General features: G+C 39.6%; 1 protein-coding gene across 4 annotated transcripts in view; it reads left to right on the top strand.

The window, feature by feature from the left end:
- The window catches only part of anks1b (ankyrin repeat and sterile alpha motif domain containing 1B), a 228,943-nt gene that overhangs the window by 40,707 nt on the left and 162,451 nt on the right, over positions 1–25,785 (top strand). For all 4 annotated transcript variants that reach the window (XM_083935409.1, XM_083935411.1, XM_083935410.1 and 1 more), the window contains exons 2-3: positions 17,798–17,878; positions 23,199–23,355. In XM_083935409.1, the coding sequence (XP_083791535.1) occupies positions 17,798–17,878; positions 23,199–23,355 (238 nt within the window). The remainder of the gene's footprint in view (positions 1–17,797; positions 17,879–23,198; positions 23,356–25,785) is intronic.

The raw sequence follows: 25,785 nt of genomic DNA on the forward strand, positions 1-25,785 counted from the left end.
TTTAAAGACACTCATTGCTTCTATTTAGCCTTGACGACACTAGGTCTAGTATAGACTATTATGTCATCACAGACAACATGTCAATAAAAAAGCTGACCTATAGATGTAGCGTTGACACTTGTATCCGGTATTGATCCTCCAGTTACCCCTCAGGGATGCTCTTAGCTTCATTTCACCTCATTATTGGGTATCAGCAGCAGGGAATATCTATAATACTTGAATTCAATATTGTTTTTGTGCTCTTTCACACTGAGAAGGAAAAAAAAACAGATCAGTGGCCCTCAAAGGGAAATTCACTGCAGCAGTGAAAGCCAACTGGTCAGTGCTGTTTCTTGTTAGAAGCATTTTACTCTCCAGTAGCACAGAGAAAACTTAAGGCATAGTTAACGAAAACCAGGATTTTTTTTCAAGAGTTACACGAAAACTCAAACGATACCACTCACATATCTGTATATGAAGCTGAAACCAGGAGACTATTAGCTTGCATACTGGATGTAAAGGGAACAGCTAGCATGACTGTATTCATAGGGTCATTACCACCTGTAAAATCACAACTTGTTTGTTGTTTACACAATATTTTTTCTCTGGTATTAAACAAACAATATATAACTTTAGATGTGCCTGTAGTCATATTATGTCACTTTTGGACGAACCAGTCTAGCCTTTCCCCTTGTTTTCAGTCAATGTGCTAAGCTAAGCTAACTGGCTGTTGGTATCAATCTCTCATCTAATTCGTGGCAAGAAAGCTAATAAATGTCCAGAAATGTTCCACTATTTCTTTAAAGATACACAAGTAAGTCAGTGAAACTGTAACACATTTCCTTCTCAAACTAACAGGCTAATTGGAAGCTGTATTTGTTTAAGCCAGGAGATCATAAACTTAGCATAGCATAGCATAACATAAAGACTGGAAGTAAAGGGAAACAGCTAGCCTGGCTCTGTCTGGCTCTGTCCCTTGATTTTTTTCCTCTGGTAATGAACAAACAATAACATGTTAGTAAGATGTGCCTGTAGGCGCATTTATACATTGAGTTTATATCAGTTTATTTCAGGAAAAACTGAAGTACCCTACCCACAAACGACTTATTGTGACTGTTTTTCATCACAATGTGCAATAAACGCCATTATTCTCCCATCCCTAATGTGTCTATTGTTTAACTGATGAGAGGGAATAAAAATGAGAGTCTGTTAACTCTGCCTATATGAATTTCTTGGTCTCATTTTAAAAAGTGCTTAACATAAATGTTTTCAATAATGCATGCATAAAATTAAGTTGTGATTTAGCAAAGGTGTATCACTTCTAAATGGTTGTTTAACCCATTTGAGATACTACAGGACATATGGCATATAAGGGAATGCTGGATCACAATTTAAAGATAAGGCTTAATGTAACCTGCGCTGTGATGGTTCGCCATTGAGAAAAGTGGGTCACCAGACAAAAAAAAGTTTGGAAACATGCATTAAAGAATGCTGTGAGCTGACACACAAACTTTTTCTTATTGTTGTTGCAGTGTCTCAACTTCTGATAGAGGTTGATAAAAAGCCACAGTTTGTACGCCTGTGTTATTCGCCTTCAAAGCTCTTTGCTCCTCTTGTGCATTTCCAGCAGAACAGGGAGAATTATTTTTCATGTTTTTTTGGGAGGAAGTGAAAAAAAACGTCAGCAAATGGGCGCCAACGCTTCAAAAGGTTTTTCTACAAACTCAAATCGCAACAGTGGGATCAGAGCCAAGTGATATCTGAGCAACTGCTCTGTTACTGTACCAGAGACAGTACACAACAGCAAGCAACTTTTTTCATACTAGCTGTAACCAGTTTGGATGCTTAGGATGATTAAAAGTACCAGTTTAACTTTAAGTTTACCAAACGACAAACAATCTGTTATTAATAAAAATGCTCTGTGTGTGCTGTAATTTGAATAATGTGGACTTGGACTTGGTAAAATGGACTTATGGACTACTTATATAGCACCTTTCTAGTCTTCTGACTACTCAAGGCGCTTTCACAGTGTTTGTCACATTCACCCATTCACACAGACATACACACTGATGGCAGTGGACATCTACATACCATCTAATCTCACCATTCACACCACATTTACACACCCATGCGCAGCACGGGGAGCAATTTGGGGTTCAGTGTCTTGCCCAAGGACACTTCGACATGTGGACCGGGGGAGGTGGGGATCGAACTGCAGATCTCTCTTATAGAGGACGACCCACTCTCCTCCGAGCCACCATCGCCAGAATTAGATTTATTTCAATTTATACAAGAACTAGACATACAAAATATTTGTTTATATGACTAACATTTATTTGTTGGACATGGACATGTACATTCAGACATTCAGACCCGCCCACAAAAGTTTCTTCTTCTCTTTTTTAAACATATTGTTTCGATGTGACTTTTCATTAGCTAAGAAAAACAGCCGTTTTAAGCTTTACAACAATGATCTTTTCAGGTAGTCCAATGGGTGTTATGGTAAAATAAAACATATGAGTATTTTCTTCTTCGTCTTTGTTTAATCCTGCAGTTTCTCAAATTTGGACCATGCTTTTCAGAACAATGATACATGGAAAGCAACAATAGGAGTGTACAATTATCTCACTTTTCCTGAAATAATTATCTCCTCACACCCTGGTGCTTCCCTGGTGTGAGAACAAATGCCCAGAATATCCTGACAAACCGGCTCTGACCCCGGCACAGTCGGTGTGCGTTTCAGTGCCTATTCGAGTCGTGTTTACCTGCGCGGTCCTGCAGCAGCAGATGTGTGATCCTGCGGACTGAACAGTTTAAATGGGATGCTGCAGTCCTGCTGACAGGCCTAATACACTCTCAGAGGGTGAAAAAGGAGAAAGACTAGCATGCCATGAGGTGACACAGCTGTTCAGTGCTCCAGCACATTGAATTCCTCCATTCTTTGTAGTAAAAATGCAAAACAAATATGTTAATAAACATAAACATGTCAGTAGTGAGAGTGTCAAGCATGCTTGGCTCACAGTAGCAGTTGCTGATAATTCATCCCAGGACATTTGCATGGCAGGATGGTCGTCATGGTGAAACACACTGTGAACAGATGTGCGGATGTGGTCGTTTCCTTGCTTGTAGCTTCATGGTGTTTCTTTCACTGGTTGTGTAAATGTGGAGTATGTAGATGTGATTTGCTACAGTATGTGCTGTTTGGTTGTATATGTTGTTGGTTTTTTATTGATTTTCACTATGGAGGCAGCAATTTGAGTCCAATACAAATTTAGTATCGTATCACATATCGTATTGTATCACATATGGTATCACATATCACATCATATCATATCACATATGGTATCACATATCATATTGTATCACATATCTTATCACATCATATTGTATCACATATGGTATCACATATCACATCATATCATATCACATATGGTATCACATATCATATCTTATCAAAAAACGCAAGACAATTGGACAGTGCCTGTGTTTCTGATTTGTTCTCCACGGTCAAGATTCTGCACTTTATTTGTAAATCCTTTCTCACATTGTAAACCATTGTTCTCTTTTAACTTATTGTTTGTAAATTGTCACTTTATCGTGTAATGCTGCTATGAGGGCGCCGCTGCCGTCTTGGCCACATCGCCTTTGTGAAAGAGATCCTGATCTCAGTGGGTTTTTTATCTTGTTTAATAAAGGGTAATAATAAAAAATAAATAAATCATGTATCATATCACATGTTGTGTCAAGCATTATATCACAAATCATATTGTATCACAAATCATAACGTATCACATATGTAACGCATCGTATCACATATTGTATCATGTATCGTAACTAATCGTATCGTAACGTATCATTTCTTTACAGACTAGTTTCAGATGTGGATCTTTGCATTATTGATATTTTTGTTTCATCATATATATATATATATATATTTTTACATTATTCTTATAAACATGTTTTGTTTGAACATAAGACTCCCTGGTTGGGGTAACTTATTTTTTCTGTTTAGTTTTTTTTACTTTACTAAGCCAAAATCACTCACTCATAGTACAGAAAGTTTACAGTCTGATCAGTTATTAAAGAGTTGGCCAAGAAGCTATGAACTCATAATATAGGTGCAGACGTAGGCGGTCGCTCATTGTTTAGAAGTTTGAATAACTGAGCGAGAGAGATGGAAACGTGGAGAGGTTTCTGGGTGAACCAAAACTTTCTATCAGACCATATATAGCCATGGATCCCTGCTACTGCCCTGATGCTGTACACACACACACGCACACACACACACACGCACACACACACACACACACACACACACACACACACACACACACACACACACATTCACACACACACACACACGCAAACACACCACCCTCACAGGATAAATGTTGTTTCACAGAGCAGAGTTGTAATCATCACAGACACGTTATAAAAATGTTTGTGAGTTTAACACGGAAACTGAGCAGCGATGTAAATGTTTAGTTCTCGACCAAGCTGAGCTGTTTCTTTGTTTCCTTAGTGCACCTCCTGAGAGCTGGGCTGAATTAAACACTTTACTTTCACCGCCCTCCCTGCTTGTCATCATAATGACTCTCCCACTGATATCGTTTTATCATGATATCCATTGCGGCTGCATGGCTAATTTCCTCATGGCAGAATGGATAATGAAGATAGACTTGGCGTGGCCGTAACTAACCTGATGAGTTGCCAGACGATATTTAGCCTGAATTGACTTGCAGAAACACAGCACTCCTTTCTCTGTGTTCTGTAGAAAATACGCTTTAAGAGCATTTGCCAAGCTGAATTGACCTCAAGACCTAGAACTGAATTATCAAGAACAGAGCAACCATTTGATACAGTTTATGGATGCAGCAGGCTTTTGGCCACATTTCAAAATCGTTTCTGTAGTGAATGTGAAAAAGCCTGCTCATTCTGAGGGTCGCTGGTTCAAACCCTCAGACTGAAAATAACGGTCTTAAAGGTCCAATATGATGCTCATTGTCAGGTCAGTGCTGCCGACTAAGTGAAAGCCAAGTTCAAGTAAGTTCAGATACAGTTAATCGAAAGTAGATCAGAGGTTTGAGCTCACATAGCAACAGTTTGTCTCATCTCATCTCATCTTCAACCGCTTATGCGGAGTCGGCTCGCAGGGGCTGCAGCTTTAGCAGGGGACCCCAAACTTCCCATTCCCGGGCCACATTAACCAGCAACAGTTTAATTGTCCAATATTGGGCTTATCTTGTATTTTGGGTTTCTACTAGAACATGTTTAAATGCTTTAATGTGAAAAAAACACATTATTTCTCTCATACTGACTGTCCGATGTATCCCTGTATTCACCCTCTGTCTGAAACACTATTTTAGCACCTGTCTCTTTAAGACCCTGTCTCGAAAAAACCCAGTCTGCTCTGATTGGTCAGCCTATCCTGCGTCTCTGCATGCCATTGCAGGCGGGGAATGACTGTAACAGCGCTGTAGCTGCGCTTTCTACTTACATATAGTATAGTTGGGACATCACAACTGTACAGTCCTGATGTCTTGCTTAAAGGCACAGTTTCTGAATACAGGCTGTGTGCATTTCTCTGTGGACTGACCGCTTTGATAGTTGACATCCCACTTTTTACAATATGGGACCTTTAAGAAGTCGACTGGAGTTCTCCTCACTAGATCTACAGTATAAATGCATCGATTGTTTCAGCTCACTCTATGGATTACTTTTCCCATTTGGATTGAGATCCAGACCTGACGTTTCCAAGCCTTTAATGCTTCAGGTCTGGGCTAAATCGATGCTCGGCCAGCTGGATTTGCGGCTGGCTGTTGTAAAGTGAAGATCTAAGGCTTTCTGTCACTTACTTACTGTGAGGAGAATTGCCTTAGGAAGACACGCGTAGAGTTCCTACACGCACTTACAGATTGTTTGTAGCTCTCCAGATTGTGACTGATTGGGAAGGCTGCAGCGTAAATCAATAGCGGCAGCGGTGAAGCAGACGGCGGCCATTTCTTCACCTCCACTTCTCTCAGTTTGATGAAATCGAGTGGAGGCAATGTTGTCTGCCTCCTTCGCTGTCTCTGCCTGTCTCTTGTGTTGTGTCCACCGGTCTTGTGTTCGCTGTGTCTTTTAAAGAGACCATGTTCGGCCAGGTTTGTCGACCTTCATGCTTCTCTCTCATGCTGTCTTTTTCATGATACATGTTACTCCAGGTCTTTACCTGCGGTTTTACAAAGGTTAAGGTTGTACAAAACATAATCACTATCTTGTTTATACATGTAGGCCTACATGAAAATCAGACAAAAGATATAATATTTTTTATGATTTCATTCTTCACAGGATTCTTTTGTAAAAAAGCAAATATCTAGGAAACCTAAGCGAGTATTTTATTGGAGAAGTTACTTATTTAACTAACATTTAAAGAGGTGTTACATTAGTGGTATACTTGGCATTTGTTAGTAATTAAAAATGCCTTTTAAACATAGCATTGGGTTTATTGATGGCAGCATTTGTCCAATTAAGGTAATAATGAACAAACTGCTGCAGAGTCAGTCGGTCTTTAGACATCAAAGTGATGCAGATTGGACTATTAGGGCTATCTCTTGGTCTCTCTTGCAAATGAGACCCTGGCTCTCAATGCGATTTTACCTGTATAAATAAAGGTTAATAGAAAAATAAATAAAAAATAAAATGCATGTTTTTCATTGCAAGCATATACTTTTGCAAATGTCGAGCTTGTGTTGTGGCAAAAGTATAATTTTGTAAGTAAATAAAGTGATACAGTTGATATTTAGCAAAGGTTACTGTAACTGTCGATAAAGAAAGCAGTTCTCATGACTCTCTTGTTTGTGTTGAAGAAATAATTTCAGCTTTAGCCGTTATTCACATGGGAGCGTTCAAGAGTCAACTGTGTTAAAAGCTTTGAAATGAAGCCCGTTTATAGTGCTCCAGCCAAACTCTTGCATCAATCCTTTGTTTCTCTGTTCCTGAGGAGAAGCTGCAGTTTGATGTGAATTCTGTATTCAGATGGTTTCGTGCAGAGTATGAAGAGTCGGCTCAGGACAGAGGAGGGATGTTTCCATCTCTATTTAAGGAGGTGGGCGGAGAGACAAACTGCCAGATTGTTTAAGTCTTGTAAGTGTATTCAGCTGTCTTCAGATGCAGCTATCATCCCGCTGTCTAACCCTCGGGCTATCTCTTTTTTAATTTTGTTTTCTTCTGTTCTCTGTTGATAAGAATTTTGTCGCATAAGATCCATTTGCTCTCCTTCTCCGCTGCCTTTCATCTTTCTCTTTCTTCCTCTGAACCACACCCTTTCATGCCGATCAAGTGTCAGTTCATGACAGAGGTCAAAGGTCAGGGCCCAGGGGCGTATGGGCGTCTATGTACAGTGTTTCCCACAGAGCTAATGGACATCTTCGTTAAAGTGGTGAATGAAAAGTGAAAATTAATAATAATATATTGTCTAATCATATCTCTTTCATATTAAAGCTCAGAGTGTTAAGTGAGCCAGTAAATGCCACAGTAAAGTGTGTGTACGAGTGTGTTCACAGTTGCACGGTGCAGTGCAGTAATAAATGAGTCTAAGACAAACGCAGACATTAGTATTCTACGCTACAGTGTGGAGGGATGGGCAGCCCATTTATTACTGCAGGTTCACCAGTCTGATCTCACTGACCTGGATACAGATCCAACAACAGCCCCAACGCCACACCTGTGCGTCCTGTCCCATATCTATGGACATTTTAAACTCAGAGTACCATAACACCTGTTTTTTGTTTTTTTTAAATGTCAAAACAGCAGAAAATCCTCTATGAACAAGAAAATACATTTTCGGGTTCTTTAAAAGTAATGCCACTGACCTTTAATGTGTTTCCAGGGGCTCTCTCCCTCAGGGCGACCAAATGATCAATGTTCAAACGTCATCAATAACCTCCCGGCGGGGAGTTGTGCAGCTATCGATTACTTGTGTCTTGTTTTAATTATTGGTGAGTGCAAGTAAAGAGTGGGTTCAGTGACCAAATGTATGTTTGTGTGTGTGTGTGTGTGTGTGTGTGTGTGTGTGTGTGTGTGTGTATGTTTGACCCGCTGACCCTAACAGCAACTCAACATGTTCAGCTGTGCACCATAGGACGGTTTGACCTGAAGATGAATGACTTCCTGTGATGGGAGCGGTGGCCTCTTGACCCGCTGAACGTGTCGGTTGATGTTCGGTCCTCAGAGGGCATTCGTCACTGACTGACTTTGTCACTGCATATTCATTCGTATACATTCTGCATATTTATAGTTATGCATTTATGCAGCGAACGGCCTCTCTGCATATTCAAGATAAGATAAGCACTTCATTGATCCCACACTGTGGGAAATTCACTTTTTACAGCAGCAAGTGATAAATAAAAATAAAACAAGACAAAAATACAAATAGAGTAGAATAAAATAGCTATACACCTTTTACTTATATAGCTGCATATGATTATTGCACCAGGATGGATGTTTGTTCAGGATGTTTGTCTTACATTCAAGGATGCTATCATTTTCTGCGCTCACGGCACAGCACGAACACGATGATGTTGTATTTTGGGGGTTGAAAACTGGAAGGAATGTCCACTTAAGGGAGATCTAAAAAAAGACTTGTTTCATTATTTTTTTTTAGCTGTTCATGTTTTTTTCTCTGGCAGCACTACTGATTTGCAAGTTGAATGGAGTCCCATGCTGCGGGGTTACCACAGCATATTTAAATCAACACAATCGCTAACGAGGGAGAGCTGTTAGTTTTCCAAAAAATGCAAAAAAACATACAAGCCAATTTTACAAGAATGAGTTCAGCAAATTAGGGATTTGCCAGAAGCTGATGAGGAGGGTGAGATCACAGGCAAATAGCGGCTGAGCACTTTATCCTGCAGATTGAGTCTCAATTGTTTTTTGGGTTTTTTTGTGCTGCAAAATTGAAAAAGAAGTTTGTTCAGTAATATATTCAAATATTCATGGCATCTGTAAATATTAATAAGAGCTGTCTTATGGACATAAACTCAAGGGACTATTTATTTTGACGTATTGGGACCCGTTTTTTTCTCTCTTCCCTGTATCTGCAAGACTCATGTGGATTCACCCGTCACTATAATTGGTGTAGAGATGAAGCAGCAGAAACTCCTCTCTGTGAATGCAGCGCGCAGGATTACCTGTTGAGTTGCGTAGGTGTGATGTCATGGGAATATGAAGTGAGAATGAGATTGCTGTCGTGGTCGAGGTCACACTGTAACCTGTGCAAGCCCTCAGGCTGTATCATGTGTTTGTCGTGTACAGAGTGCCTTAAATATCGAAATCTGAGTGATCTTGACAATTTATTTTCTTTTCTTTTATCAGTATTCAGAGAAAAACTCTGAAGTTCAGAGTTTTAAGTCGTAAATTTCAAAAGCACAAGATGTCAATACTGACAAAGTGAAGCGCTGTGGCAAAACAACCGCATTTACTGTACGTAAAACTGTGACTTCAATGTCGCAGGATTTCTCTCTTTCTTTCTTGCAAAGTTATGACTTTGTAATCTTAGAGAATAACTGAGTTTTTTTCTCATACATTTGCGTTTTTGCTCATAAATGTAGCACTTTAATATCTCCAATATAAGGAATATAACCCCCCCCCCCCCCTCCCGAGTTCCATATTTATTTATTTATTTTTACCTACAGTGGCCCTAATATTCCATCATAGAGTTTATCAACAGTGAATGTGATTTTAAAAAATAAATCAAAAATCACTTTTAGTATTTGCTCTAAAACACAACAATATCAGTCAGGCTCTGGCCATGCCACTGTGTGCATATCAGGGAAAGTGTGTGTGCCTAAGGCGTATTTATAGCATGAGTATCCTTTTGAGTGGCTGGTTTGTTACACAGTACATGAGTATACACACTCATCTTTAAAGTAGTTTGCTCTCTCCCTCTTCCTGTATGTGCAGGGTGTTCATGTTCGTACTGCTAATTTTCAAATATATGCACAGTTGTTTTTTAATAGATTATATTGGTGTACCAAAGAAGCAAAATAGAAGCTGAGAAAAAAAGAGGGGAAATACCATGAAGAGACAGAGAAAGAGAGAGAGGGAGGGAGGTGATTGGTTCCTACTCCTGTGCAAAAATGTAATTGGTCTTTTGGGAATTTACACACACCTTGCACTATAATTGTCTCTCTGAGGTTGAGCTGTTCTCACCTATGATACACACACACACACACATACACACACACACACACACACACACACACACACACACACTGACATGATTATATTAACCTTATCCATAGCTGCAACACCTGCTCAAGTATAAGAGTGTAATGCAGGATATTCATGCCCTGAAGCATCATGGGGGATGGACCGTATATCTGTGTGTGTGTGTGTGTGTGTGTGTGTGTGTTTTTCGTCACCCTGCAGGTCATATCAGTTTCTGTGCTGTTGCGACACTGCTCTTAATCAGCAGGTATCTCTTCTGCTTCTTGCTGAAAACAGGAAATGAAGCAAGTCCAATTCCTGTCTGGTGTTATCTGCTTTGATATCGGAAAACACCTCGCCTCTTATTGGTTCCCTTTTTGATTTCCTGTTAAGTTATTGCTATTGTTGAGCCGTATGTTTCTGTGGAACAACCTTTAATTTGCAATTCATTAGGTGGCACGGATTTCAACTTAACTTTCCTCCTCCACAAATTTAAAAAAATCCAACAAAGGTTTTTCCTGATTCCCTCGTTTCTTTTCCCTTTGAAGACAATGCTCCGCATTGATGTAGCTTGAACTTTGCTGCAACATGATGCCACCTTTAATATCCGTGGTGAGAACCAGCAAATGAAGGCTTTCACTCTGTAACGCAGAACAAGAAGTTTGCATCCAGAAATGAGAAATCGTTTACGACTCGAAAGACATTACACGTTCTATTTCAAAACTACTGGTAAAAGATGCCAGGGAGTCATTTTAGCTCCTGTTCGATGAGCAGCAACATGTTTAAATTGCTTGAGGTAATGTTTTTGCTAATGGGATGTATATAACTTTATTATAAAACCTCCATCCCCAGACTTTTTATCAAGGTTGAATATCAACTTGATCTCGTTTGTCTTCAGTGAAAACACGAGTCAACAAGTCAACTGACTGTTTGTAGGTTTGGAGGAAACACATCCCCATTTGATATGCAGTGTTAAGAAATCATAACTTTTAGGAAATACATTTTAAATGTCTCTTATTGTAAACTGTAGCTTTCAATGTCTTTGATTATGCTATAATTATATAGCACTTTGACCTACTAAAGATTTAAAGGTCCCCTATTGTAAAATGTGTGATTTTCATGTCTTTTTTTAGGTATAAAGAAGATTGAGGTGCTATATAAATAATGTGAAAGTATGAAAACTCTCATTCCACAAAGAAATGCACACAGCCCATATTTAGAAACCATATCTCTAAGGGCGCGGTGTGTAATTCCTGGCCTCAGGGCAGCAGTTCACCTTGTGCAAGGATTTCATGAGTTAGATGAGACCTTTTAAATTGTGTGAGTTCATTTTTCAAATGTATAAATATGCATTGCATGGCAGGTAGAAAGTGCTGCGACTGTGCCATTACAGTCCCCAGCTGCACTGACAACAAAGCAGGTCGAGGTGATATATAAATACTGTGAAAGTATCTAAATGCTTAGTCCACAGAGAAATGCGCACAACCCGTATTCAGAAACTGAGCCTTAAAAAGAGCCGTCAGGACTTCTGTACGGTTGTGATGTCACAACTACTGATATACTACCTACAGGAAGTGCAGGCACTTTGCGGTTACAGTCGTTTACTGGATGCAATGATGTCGTAGAGACGCCAAAGCACAGATACGGAAGACCTGAAAATGCTGACCTATCAGAGCAGACTGGGCTTTTTCAAGAGAGGGTCTTAAAGAGACAGGCGAGTGTTTCAGACAGAGGGTTAATGCAGGTTTATTCAGACAGTATGAGAAAAAATAATGTTTTTAAACATTAAAGCACGTAAACATGTTCTAGTAGAAGCCAAAGATTCAAGTATGAACCTGAAAATGAGCATCACATGGGATCTAACCCTAGCATAAACAGGTTTTTCTTTCTTTGTCCTTCTAATATTATATCATGTCAGTGCAGTCCTCTGTGGGCTGTGCTTAAGTGATGTAGGGGTGAGGAGAAACTGCCATGCTGTAACTGAAGAAGGGTTCAAACAGAGGGCAGCATCGCTGCGCCTGCTGGGAGGCCTTTCATCACGTTTGACCCCTTTACCTTTTAGTGCTTTAACGGAAAAAGAGTCCGCAGCAAGAGATAGGGAGCTTTTGAGACTGAGAGCTGTTAAAGCCTGAATCAGACATCTCTGATATAAGATTAAAACACTTGATATGTGTTGCATGAAGCTGAGAAATAACACAAAACCACGACATTAAACTTTAATGTAAATATGTGGTGTGGTTCTAGTAGTAGTACACACACACACACACACACACACACACACACACACACACACACACAGATACTGTAGCTTTTCTCACCAGAGCTTTCTATCGCTGCAGCTCCTGAGGTTAATTAGGTAGGACGTCGTCTGCATATTTGAGTAATCCACCAAGACTTTTCATTCCTGCAGAAGCACCTCTCCTCCGTTATCTCATCACAAGTTTCCGACTAATTCTATTTAAACTCCGCTGACTGGCATTACGCTACGAAAACAATGGAGACGTGATATATGGCACCGGGTTTGTTCATTTAGAGTTGGAACATGGCAGAGCAGAAATGAACAGCTGAGATAAGAAAACGGGTCATGTTAGCAAGTGCTTAACCAAGATCACGTCCGATGTAATTCCAAGTGTGGTATTTGTTTTTTCTTCGCTGTTACAGTGAGATGAACAAATAAAATCATTAGTGGAGATTATATAGGTAGAAAGGGCTGTTACAGTGCGGTTACAGTTATTCCCCCGACTGTGCAGAGAGACACAGACAAGCTGCCAATCAGAGCAGCTTCTTCAGGAGGGGTCTTAAAGAGACAGGTGCTAAAATAAAGCGCGTCAGACAGAGAGTGAATACAGGTATATTCAGACAGACAGTATAATAAAAAGAATGTATTTTTCTACATTAAAACATGTAAACATGTTCTGGTAGAAACCCAAAATACATGTATGAACCTGAAAATTAGCATCATATGGGACCTTAAAGTATTTTCCAAAAATATTGTATCGTAAAAGTCTTGCTCAATGTTGTTATTTGATTCCTATTCCTGAAAGGTAAAGTAAGTGTTTGTAGTGACACCCACTGTTGCTTTCACTCCCAACACATATGTAACAGTGAAATAAAAACAAACCTGGCTCACCTCTGGCTGTCACTTACACACGGCGTACAAAACGTACACATTCCCCCACAAAGTGTCCACATATATTTGTTTGTGCAGGTTTTTTATGAAGGTTAAGCGACTTGAGCTGTGACTGCAGTGTTTGTGCATTAATAGGGTGCATTTGCGGGCGTGTGGGAGAGCTGGATTGTGTTTGGGGCCGTGCAGAGCGCTGCTCACATGAAAGACTCTTTGTACAGCAAGGTTTTGATGAATTGCTTTACAGATTGGTTGTTTGAAGGTAACAGTGTGTGTGTGTGCGTGTGTGTGTGTGCGTGCGTGCGTGCGTGCGTGCGTACGTGTTCAAGGTTGGGTTTGTTCAGTGAACAACTATCAGATATAGAAAACAGCTCACGGGAGTCTTTAGAAAATTAGCTGTGTTTCCATCCAAGTAGTTTTATGTGATTAATGAGGTATTGAATTAGAAGCACTGAGTGGAAATTGATCATTTAAGGTGGAAATGTGTAAAAAGAAAAGGAAAAAAAAGCAAATAAATATGTGATAAAAGGCTGTAGAAATACATGTGTGATGCTCTCTGGGTTTAGGGCTCGATGTTGGTGATTGAAGTGACCGAAACTCTTAAGCCTTTAAATGCCACACGTGTAATCTGTAATGTTCCATTTTTTTATGTCAGTTGTTGTTGTTGTTGTTGTTGTTGTTGTTGTTGTTGTTGTTGTATGGCATTAGCATAGCATGTGCGACCTGCTAGACTGGAGCTAATTAGAACTACAGGAAATCAAGCAAGTAAGTGCAATTCCCAAAATGACAAGCAATTTTCTTATTCCTTAAAACAAGTAACGTATTCGGCCTAAAATGAGATAACTGTCAGTATTATAAAGACGGCCCTTGTGTGAAGAAAGTGCTTTAAATAAGTGCTAACATCTTGAAATAAGACAGAAACAAGACTTGCTTTTAAAAAATGTCTGTATGTGTTCGTTGACACAGCAGCATTTGAATGTTTGAGCTAAACTACTGTCTCCCTTTGCCCAATATTACTCTTTATTCTCTGTGTACTTCTTAAGAGAAGAAGAGAAGAAGAAGAAAAATTACTTTATTTATCCCTCAACGGGGAAATTGAATTTTTTCACTCTTATTATTAATCATGTTACACACACAGGCCCGAAATACACACACATGCACAGACAGGACCTATATACATGCAACTAAGGAGAGATGTTTGAGCGAGGGGGCTGCCAGTGACCGGCGCCCTGAGCAGTTGGGGGTTCGGTGCCTTGCTCAACAGCACCTCGGCAGTGCCCAGGAGATGAACTGGCACCTCTCCAGCCACCAGTCCACGCTCCATACATGGTCCACACAGTCACTTAAACCAGCAACCCTACGGTTCCTAGCCAAGTCACATATGGACTGAGCTACTGCCGCCCCCGAGAGATGTCAGAGCGAGGGGGCTGCCAGCTAATTTCCCTAAGCAGCAAGCATGCCGACTATATTTCTTAGTTTATGTATCGTACATTTACCATTGTTTGATAATAAAATACAACAGATTTGTACTCGGTAACACTTCTTGTTTTTTATGGTAGGTATGTGTGGATCTGGGGAAATCAGATCAATCCAAATATATTTATTAATATGTTCAGTTGAAACATTAATTTCACCCCTCGTCATCTTCGTTTCTGCCTCCATCACGTTTATCTGGCTTCCTGCAGTCTGTTGTCTCCCTTTCCGTTCTCCCTCTGCCAGTCTGCTCTTTTTTAACAAGCCGGCCTACTGGTTCTGTAGGTCAGCACTGAAAGGGGTCAGCAGTGCAGCACGATCGATATGAACACACACACACACACACACACACACACACACACACACACACACACACACACACACACACACACACACACACACACACACACACACACACACACACACACACACACACACACACACACACACACACACACACACACACACAAATACATTCGCAGTGTGTGTGGAGATTAGCTGACCCAATATAAACAAGCTTGTACTGTGCCTCTCTGCCTGCGGTCTCCCGCCCTCTGACCTCTGTGTGTGTTACATGTTGTATGTGTGTACATGTACCGTATTAAGGTGCATATGTGTACGGGCTTTTTTCAGTTGAGTATTTCTCTTGTTTTGTTGGTGAAGGTGTGTTCAGTTGCTGTTGCTTCTGGTTTCATAGTATTTTGGTTTTTGCATAAAAATGCAGCTTTTAGGACATTTCAATTTATTTAAGGGCACCTGCTTTCTTTCACAGTCGTCTTTAGTTCAGCATTGAATGCAGCAAAATGAAATGTTCTGCATCCTTAGCTACAGACTCTATTGATCGATTCACATTGTGTTATCCGTGTGTGTGTGCGTGTGTGCAGCCAGCCCTCAATGCCACTTTTAATTCACGTTAAGTTGTGTGTTTGTGTGAATGCGCCCATTGCGTAACATCGCTGACCTTCACCATTGTGTTAATGTCTGTGAAAGTCTGTGAATGTTCTGCTGCCTCCACAAACTGTGTGCCAGCAGCAGCCTCAAGGCACAGAATCAGTCAATTAATGGGAGAATAGCAGCATTTGTTACAATAGATTCCATACGGATAATTATTTTAAAGTGGATTCTGTAATTTCCTCCATCACATATCGGCCATGAAGACAAAGGAACATACAGTAAATATCATGACGGATTAATGGAAGTATTGATATTTGAAGGTCCCATATCATGCTAATTTCCAGGTTCATACTTATACATACATACCCTCTGTCTTAAATGCTCCCTGTTAGTGCCTGTCTTTTTAAGACCCCCCCTGAAAAAGCTCAGTCTGCTCTGATTGGTCAGTGTCTCTGGGTCTTCTGCATCTGCACTATCTGTGTCTCTGCACCGTCATCGCAGCCAGGGAATGACTGTATCAGCTCTGTAGTGACACTTTCTACCTTTATATATATTTAAGTTGTGACATCACATCTGTCCAGAAGTCCTGCCGGCTCGTTTAAAGGCACAGTTTCTGAATGCGGCCTGTGTGCATTTCTCTGTGGACTGAGAGTTTTTATACTTTCACATTATTTATATAGCCCCTCGACCTGTTCTATAATTAAATAAAAAAGACATGGAAAGCTTTTAAATCTTTATTTCCCAGTACTCCAAAATGATTAAGTCAAGATAAGAGATGTGATTAGATTGATTAGATACATTGATTCGTACAGTGCTGTTTAGAGACTAAATCACCTTAAATAGAAATAAAAAGAAAAATTGCAATGAACTAATTTAAAAAGATCTGCAAAAAAACAGGAAATATTCCCAAGCTCAGGTTTCTGTTTCAGTAAAAGATACTGTGAGATGCAAATTTGTATTCTGAGACCTTGCTCTCCGTGTCAGAATCTGCTGTGTTGAGTTGTGCTTCATTTTAAATAACACAGTCGCTTCTACAAGTTACTTGAGTCTGATTTTCATCCCAGAGCTGCTCAGACAGGAATTCAACTAATTAGTACTTCTCTCCAACGCGCTTGGAGGAGTTCATGTGAAAAAGAGAGGTCATATAATTATAGTCCTGGGAAAACCCTGGGCTCTATTTGTGCAATAGTATGTGTTCATGTCTTTTTCTATGTGTGTGTATTATGTGGCTATGCTTATGAGATTCTGTGTTGTGTGGTTTTATTTGCAGGCTCAGCCTTTTGCGTTTAAAACATTCAACCTCACTCATTTTCTTTATTTGCCAATTTGATGGAATTGGACTTAAGCTCTTCTGGCTTAAACCCTGAATTATAAATTATACTTCTCGCCTTGGGACCCAAAAATACATTCAAATAAAACTATTTTGAGTTAAGAAACAACTGAAGACACAATATCCATTACTTGCTTGAAAGGAAAAATGACTACTAATACAGGAAACACCACAATTAATAAATCAATTAACTCACAGCAGGTATGCATCTGTTTCTCAGTATATAAATGAGTAATTATAGTAACTTAATACACAGTTAAAAGACACAAATCTCTGCAAAACCTGCTCAGAAATAGCATTTTCTCTTGATTTAAGTGTGCACACTATTCTTTTATTTGTGGTAATCTTGGTCATTATTTTATATTTTTGTACAAATTAAAACAATTTCTTATTTGTTGTAAAAATACAAGAGTGGCTACTCAACAGTTACTCCAGTGCCCGCCTCATTATTGCCGCTCAACACATTGGCTCCCTACGAATTTGGTGTCTTCTGATTCTGGCCAGGGTCTAGTTATTAGTCCAAGTTGTTGTTATACTGTAATTCACTTTTATATCACTGAGATTGGTTACAAATACACACCCCTCTACCTATCCCACACTTAGCACACACAAGTGAATCCTAATTGGCTGGGTGTGGTTTTTCATTTCCTGGGTCTAAAACACAGCAGGTGCAGCATGACAGCAGATAGGAGAGGTACAAATCAAAACAAAAAATAGTTCAAGTCCGTCACGTGTGACTAAGAAACTATATATCACTGTATCTCACTTTGAGGATTAACTCTGATGTATCTCTGTTTTCTCTCCAGCATGTGGAAGGGCCTGAATGTCAACTGCACGGACAGCACGGGATACACACCTTTACATCACGCTTCACTCAATGGACACAGGTAACACTGCACATCCTTTGTTTCTGTCCGTCATTAGTCTGTTATTCATAAATCAAAGTGCTGCACACAAGACTATGTATGTGCAAGTGCCATGCGTCAAATGTTTACTCTGAAACCATCAAATATTTTGTGCTTATGCTTATTTCCTTTAATATATTTTATGTCGGTCCACTAAAAGATTAACTGACACATTTTGCAGCATTAAAATGCAGATTGTGTATAGTAAATTGTGCAACCAGGGATTAAAAACAAAATCAGAAAGTTTATTTTTTCCTGTGGATTGTTTTCATATTTCTCCTGTCAAGGAAAGACAAAATGTATTTTATGAAGAATATAAGTAGTTTTGAATAATTTAGCTTTCCCTTTTATCCCTCCCAGGTCCTGTAGGTTTTCAGCTATATATGACTATAAATCTATTTTTAGATACTATATGTTAACTACATTTTGGACAGGTTTCTTTTATAAAATTCAATTCAATTCAATTTTATTTATAGTGTCAAATCATAACAAAAGTTAACTCTATGACTTATAAAAGAGATGATGTATTGAGACATCCTGGATAAACCTGTTTTCTTTCTGGCAGTAGAGCTAGCATAAACCACACCGAAGCACCATAAAGCGCAGGGATTCTGGAGTTGGTCCGGTTTAACAAAGATATTTCAGTGGACTGCTCCGTAGTGTTGGACTTAATTGTGCTTCAACATGAGTCTCATGCAAGTTAGACTATTAAACAACAATACAAACACTTGTTTTTAAGCCTAAAAAGTTAGCTAAACTAACGTTACCCCGTGCTAACTCAAGAATTAAGAGCCACGTTTCCATGGTAACAATCAGTGACACCTGCAAAGTGACCAGTAACAAAATAAGAGAAAAACATGGCATTTAACGCTAATTTAAGGTTTCTAACAATGTTGTGGAGTGAGGAAAAAGAAAGTCAAATGTTTTTAGGGACCAAAGTAACCTGATGAAAATATATAGCACTGAGGAAGTCCTCATTCATTTCTGTTTCAAGCTACCCTGAGTCTCTAAGTGTCAGAAATACTGAGCCCTAACACAACACAGCAGGTCTGCTACAGGTCTGCTCTTCACTGCATTTTATGCTACTGCTAGTTTTTGTTTTGTTGCACTCTTCACTGAATTTTCACCAAAAGTGTCCTTGTCATCTAAAGCCATAGTCAAAATATCTTGTAGCTTTGTAGGTTCACTACCAGCAGCCCCATTTTCACATTGTTCTTTGGTACATTATTATAATAAATGACATTTACTATGGCACAGCATATTCCCATAATGTGTTGTTTCGATAGTTATTAATTTTATAAGCAATCTCTTAAAAATTGTTTATTTTTCATCGTCATTTCCTGTCTTTAGGTCGGTGCTTTTATTTTGAAAGTGTTAAACGAAGCTGCAGGTAGTTAAGTGTCTGTTAAAAGTCCAAAAGTTAATAAAATACTACTATTAAGTTCGTTTAGCACCTGGCCGATAAGCGAACAAGGTCTGTCATCATTTGGTTTTAATGTGGTGCTTAATGCTTAATCATAATGAGATGTCTTTTTATTGTTTTGCATCGTTTTATACCAGTTTAATTTAAGCTAATAACGCTGTTTTGGGACGATACAGGACGCGTGTGTCCGTCTGAAGGGGAAAGTTATTTGATTATTTCATTATTTTATATTCACTTATAACACATTTTGAAGTTAAAGCTGCAAGATGACAGTTAAAATATCGGATTTTAAGTCAAATATGTTTGTTTATTGAACTCCTGAGGTCGTCATTAAGCTAAAACATGTTGGATACTTCAGGGCCGATATGTGATGGAGGAAATTACAGAATCCACTTTAAAATAATTAAAAGCCACTTCATGATTGTAAATGAGGATTCATTTATAGTTAAAGGTGAAAAACACACTATATTGATATTCAATTCAATTCATTAATGACTAATGACTAATTTGTTATTTACATAGACTCAACAATCCCCCCATGAGCAACGTCAAGTCGCACTATTGTTAACAAAAAGTAGTAATAATTATTATAGTTATTAAAAACAGTAATAATCCAGAAATCTTGTGCACACAGTGGCCACGAAAACCTTCCCTTTTACAGGCAAAAAAAGGTCGAACAGACCCAGCTCTGTGGAGGACGGACATCTGTCTGCACCGGTTGGGAAGGAAGAAAAGGAGAGAGAAAGAGAGAAAGAGACAGACAGAGACAAAGACAGACAGATAGTCCCAGACATTCAAGCACCCACAAAAGTAAAAGTACTACAATACAATAATATAATAACTACAATAATAGCTTTACTAATGTGAATATGACATATGTTATGGCAGTTAATACAGTAGAATAGTAGAAACAACTACAGCTAAGGTGATAGAATACGTTTATTATAATTTATTGTTGAACATGCTATTACAAAGATGGTAATACTTTGGTTTTGTTTCATTCCATAGCTCTTACGGTGTGTTCAGACTCAGAGTGTGTTCAAGGTGTCTGAGGTTTTGATGGAGCCACGGTATCATCTGTTCTGCTCAAAAATAAACACTTGTGAACCATCAGTTAAATAATCTGACCATCCATCTGCAGGGGACCTCTTTAGATCAATTTGAATGAATAAATAAGAAATGACAACTTTTCAGTATTGTGTAATGACTGGTGGCAGTACATTTCAGTTCATCTGAGTGGCCACAAGGCTTCAGATGAGAGGTCCCTTAAATTAAAAACAGGGTCATCTTTAGATTAAGCTGATTGCACTTAAAATGCTATCCCCTTACATTAAAACAGTCTGGCAAATATTTCTGTAAAAGCTGAACCTACTGTTCTGCGCGTCTGCATCTGCACAGAGCTACAGGGCAGCTTCCTTTCTTTCACCTGGGCCCACTGAGAAATCGGTTACACAGCCTAGATTAGCTGCACGCCTGACCACTATCCCAGTTTGGCGGAACTGAAGGATTAGTACTGTGTTTTGGGGGCCATTATGTGGATTTCCTCCTTCAGATCAGCTACAGGGGATTGGAGTGAGAGGGAGAGAAAACTGCAGCCTCAGAGTGAAATTTAAAAAAAAAAAAAGCTCCAGAGGAATTATTTAACGTTTAGGTGGGAGAGTAAAGAGAGAACTGGCAGTTAAGATACAGACAGAAGAAACCTGGCAACAGGAAGTGCTCTGTATTCAGAGATTTGTCGTTCAGGCTGAACTCCAGTTGTTTAATGAGATATTTTTTCTTATCACATTAAAAGCCTTTTCGAGATGCAAGCAGAGATGAGGGCGACTGTGGGCGACTGTGGCTCAGAGGCAGAGTGGGTCGTCCTCCATATGAGAGATTAGCAGTCCGATCCCCACCGCCCCCTGTCCACATGTCGAAGTGTCCTTGGGCAAGACACCGAACCCTGAATTGCTCCCCGTGCTGAGCATGGGTGTGTAAATGTGGTGTGAATGGTTACATTAGATTAGATGGTATGTAGATGTCCACTGCCATCAGTGTGAATGTCTGTGTGAATGGGTGAATGTGACAAACACTGTGAAAGCGCCTGGAGTAGTCAGAAGACTAGAAAGGCGCTATATAAGTCCATTTACCAATTAGCGAGATCATATCTGATCCTCAGTACCTCCCCAGCATGATTTTGCTGCACAGCTGCCACTTAAACCTAAGTGAATTAAATAAAAAATACAATAAATTATTAATTAACAAAGCAGTTCATTAAGCATCTCAGTGCTGCTCCTTGGAGACGTTCTGCCCTTCTCTCTCCCTGATATTTTGAATGCAAATGAAGCACTTCACCTTTCCTCTACAGAGAGAGGTGACGACTACAGCTGGAGACTTGGTAATATGGAACAGTGTCGCTGACATTACCACTGAGCAGCAGCGAAATAGGCTGCCATCACAATCCCAGGCACTGTGATTTGTTGCTCTATTTTGCGTAATAGAGAGGACTTTATAAAGCTGAAGTGTTTGTTTTCTCTAAATAGTTAATCATTTTCAGTTGAATTGTGCTATTATGACTTCCTGTACTGGGTGGTGCACTGATCATTCACTCACTGTAACACTGTCGATCCCTCCGTGACCTCAGCCTGGTTCGGTGCTTCATGTAAGTGCCAACTTGTTGTTGACCGCGTCACACTGGCCAGTCAGTGGGGGAGGAATCGCAGAAGCAGATAGGACGCCAGCATGGACTAGGGAAGCGTGAATTCTAAAGCAAAAACAGTAATACAGATATAAAGTTCAGACTCACATGAACATGTTGATAAACGTAAACCTGTTTTTTGAATTTCAAACAGAGACAAATCATCATCATATCATTTTTACTTTTACTCTTGAGGGTGTTATAATTAAAATAGACAATACGGGTTTGGTTGAAATAAGAAGGGGTCAATGTAAAGATAATGTTCGTGATACATTTTGACTTAAATTATGACAACTTGATTACTAAAAGTCTTAATGCAGAGCTCATCTCAGGCAAATAAATGACTTAAAGCAATTCTTACCTTTCTTGCATGTGTCAGTTAGAGCACTCAGAGCTTCAAAAGTCCCACCCTCTTCCCCCTGCCTGAACTCTGAAGCTCCCTCCCCTGACACGTGCGTTGAGCGAGAAATGCTGAATTCAAGTGCCATGGGAAGTCCGAAGTTTCGAACCTCCAAATTGGGAAAGTACACTGGAATGTCTAAGTGGAAGCTCCTACAAGTGAATTTTGGGTGGGTCAATCTCCTCCAAATTAGCTAGTAGGAGGTTCCACTTTGACAGGCTTTCCAGTGCACTTTGCCTAGTTGGAGGTCCAAAACTTTGGACTTCCCATGGCACTGGAACGCAGCATGAGCAGCCCAAGTGAAACCGAGCGACGGATGACAATTATATATGACAATTGAATATTTTCTGAGTTTTAACACCTGGTGGATTTCTTTTACATTTAAGTGTGCCACACACTTATTTACACATCTTTTAAGATTACAAAAGAAGAGTTTAAAGATGCCAGAAAGGTAAGAATTGCTTTTAAGAATTGTGTTTTTTGCTCCCAGCAAATGTGAAGCTGATGCTGCAGAGTGAGTAATGAGACTCAGGTGAAGCTTGAAAGCGTCAATAGCACTGACTATGAGATGATGCACAATCAATGTATTTAAAAAAAGATATCACCAAGGTCACAGAGTCACAAAAGAAAAGGCAACCCACAAGCATTTTCATCACGGTTCATTCTTGGATGTATGTATTCAGTACAATTACGCAGTATGTTGATGGGTTGCATTGTGGTGTTTGTTCAAAACTGTAAATATAATACTGACAATGATCTGTGGATACATTGACCTGACTGTGACTATATCTGTGTCTCTCAGGGAAGTTGTACTTAAGCTGCTCCAGTTTGAGGCGTCCACAAACGTGGCTGACAGCAAGGGCTGCTTCCCGCTGCACTTGGCCGCCTGGCGGGGAGACGTGGACATCGTCCGCATTCTCATCCACCATGGACCCTCGCACTGCCGGGTCAACCAACAGGTAAACACCATCCGTAATCCCATCATCATCCTCTTAAAAACCTTCCTTTTCAATGCCACCTGTGTGAAACGTCTTATGAATTCTAGGTTTCTTCAGTTCAACAAAAGGCCATAATCCCACAGTTACTTTATTAAATTTGAATGATGGTGATTAAATTGTCTCCTTTCAGTCTAGTTGACTGTAAGTATAAGTTTGTATAATTGAGTCTTTGATCAAACAACACATTTGTTTCTATGACTTCACGTGTATGGAGGACTGAATTTGCCAAAATCGAAAAATAATATATAGATAAATGACTCGATAAAATAGATTAATCTGCCATTACATATTAATTTAATACATGAATAAAAGATAAGATAAATGTAGGCATTCATTTTTGACAAACATTGATATTTTTTTTATTTGCCTTTGTATTCATTTATTTACTTCCCTGTTTAATTATCTAATTTATTTATTTTTAAATGTATTTATTTACTTCTATTTTTTAAAAATGTATCTATTAATATTTAAATGTATTTATTTATTCAACATTATTATTAAGCTATATTGCCACTCTTTTTTTCAGCTGCAGTTGCTTGTTTGTTGATTATGTGCCTTGCTGCTGCCAGTGTTGGAGTTACCCCTTTATTAGGGACACTTTAAGTCAACCGTATTGTGTATGAGCTCTAAATGCCTCTGACCTTGACCTCTGAAACATCTCGGGGAGAGACAAGTGAATTCACAGGACTCACAGGGGCATCATTAAAACGTCATGTCTGGATTTCTGTAGCTGAGAGAAGCTGTTATTATTTGTGCTTTGAAACGAAACATAAATCTAACCTTTGTTCATACTCTAGCCCCCCACTTGCTAAATAGCTGAAAGAAACACATCCCCTGTGTGTTTTAACCGTTCCAGGAAATGCAACGGCCTTCTCAGCTAGCTAATTCAAGTTGAGTTCATCTGTTGGTATTTCTCGGGGCATTTAAACCGGCGCTGCCACATGTCGTCTCGTTATGGCTCCTGTCCAACACAGCCGATCCTTAACAGTTCCCAGGGATCTCACTCTGACAGCCGGGTGAGCGTTTTAGCTCTGGGAGCATTCAGCCCGCCACTGCTGTCAATCCTCATCAGCAAAAATGACCTTCTCCTCCTCTCTCACTCTTTTTCTATCCATCTCTGCTTGCAGCATGTTGATGATGTCACGGCTCGCTGATGCACTGTCATTTTAAAATGAGTGTGAAGCACATAGAAAGTGTTGTGCTGAAATGTTGATGGCTTAGATGTCTTTTTTTTAATATTCCTACTCCTGCTGGCGGTGTACTAATAGACCTCCCCAGGTTATTGGAGCGTTATTTACTCTGCATAATAAGCACATTTTCCTCGGTCACCATTAGCCAAATCGTTTCCCTCTGACTGATGTTAGATCCTAATTGTTTGCCGTGATAAATGGTGTCCCTTGCCCCTGAAATGAAGAGGTTTGTCCATGAGTGAACATGGGCAATTTTCCTTTTTTTTTGCCCTGTCAATGATTTGCAGAGCTGAGCGTGCTGCTGTGCAGGCAGCGTGGACACACAGGGTAGAAGATGCTGATTGAGAAGATACATAGATGCTGACTTCAGTACACAGTTAACCCGTGTTAATGTTTGTGTGCTCGTCTATGCTGTTTATGGAGCATATAGGGCATATGAAGATCTCCTGTAACATGCTTTTAGACTTTTTCAGTTTGAGATACACTGTGCAAAACACTCCAGTTATTTTGGAGATGAAGTGCAGTTTTTCTCCTGGTGTATTTGTGTTTTCTTGTGCTATTTTATTCTATTTTTTGCCAAAATAACCTTGAGCAAAACTGGCTGTGTGTGAGGCCAGACTTGCTACCTGTAAGGCAGAGTTTTAAATCCAAGAAAGTAGAAAAAGGAGACAAACTAAGGCTGTCAGTTTTTGGTGTGGTGTACACATAAACACCCAGCAAATGTTTGTGGATGTGTGATACATGCTGCCAACATATGCAAAGCCGTGACTGCATCACAGTTTTGCTCTATTGAGTAACAGTGGGTTAACACCAGGGGCAGAAGCGCCGCAAATAGCCGCAAAGTGCCTGGAAGCGTTGCCCACTTCTTTTCCGAATGGCTCGCAATCTGGAGCAATCGTTTTGGCATCTGGTCTGTTTTTTCCATGTGCTGCACATGAGTCACACAGATAAGCTATTCTAAATGATATAATACGTGATATAAATGATCTAATTCTGATAATTGATCACACATGCATCCGATGGTCGCCAACCCTTTTCATTTCCCTCTCTCTCTCTCTCCCTGCTTTCTCCTGGAGTTTCAATTCCCCTGATTTTTTTACCCCCCACATGATGAAATTTCAAAATATGCTCATCCATTCGATCATATTTATTAGAAATAACGTAGTATAACTGCTGTTTCTTGTTGTGTTTCTTTTAATAA

Source organism: Echiichthys vipera (assembly GCF_963691815.1).
Source record: "Echiichthys vipera genome assembly, chromosome: 20".
In the NCBI taxonomy this organism is placed as follows: Eukaryota; Metazoa; Chordata; class Actinopteri; order Perciformes; family Trachinidae; genus Echiichthys; species Echiichthys vipera.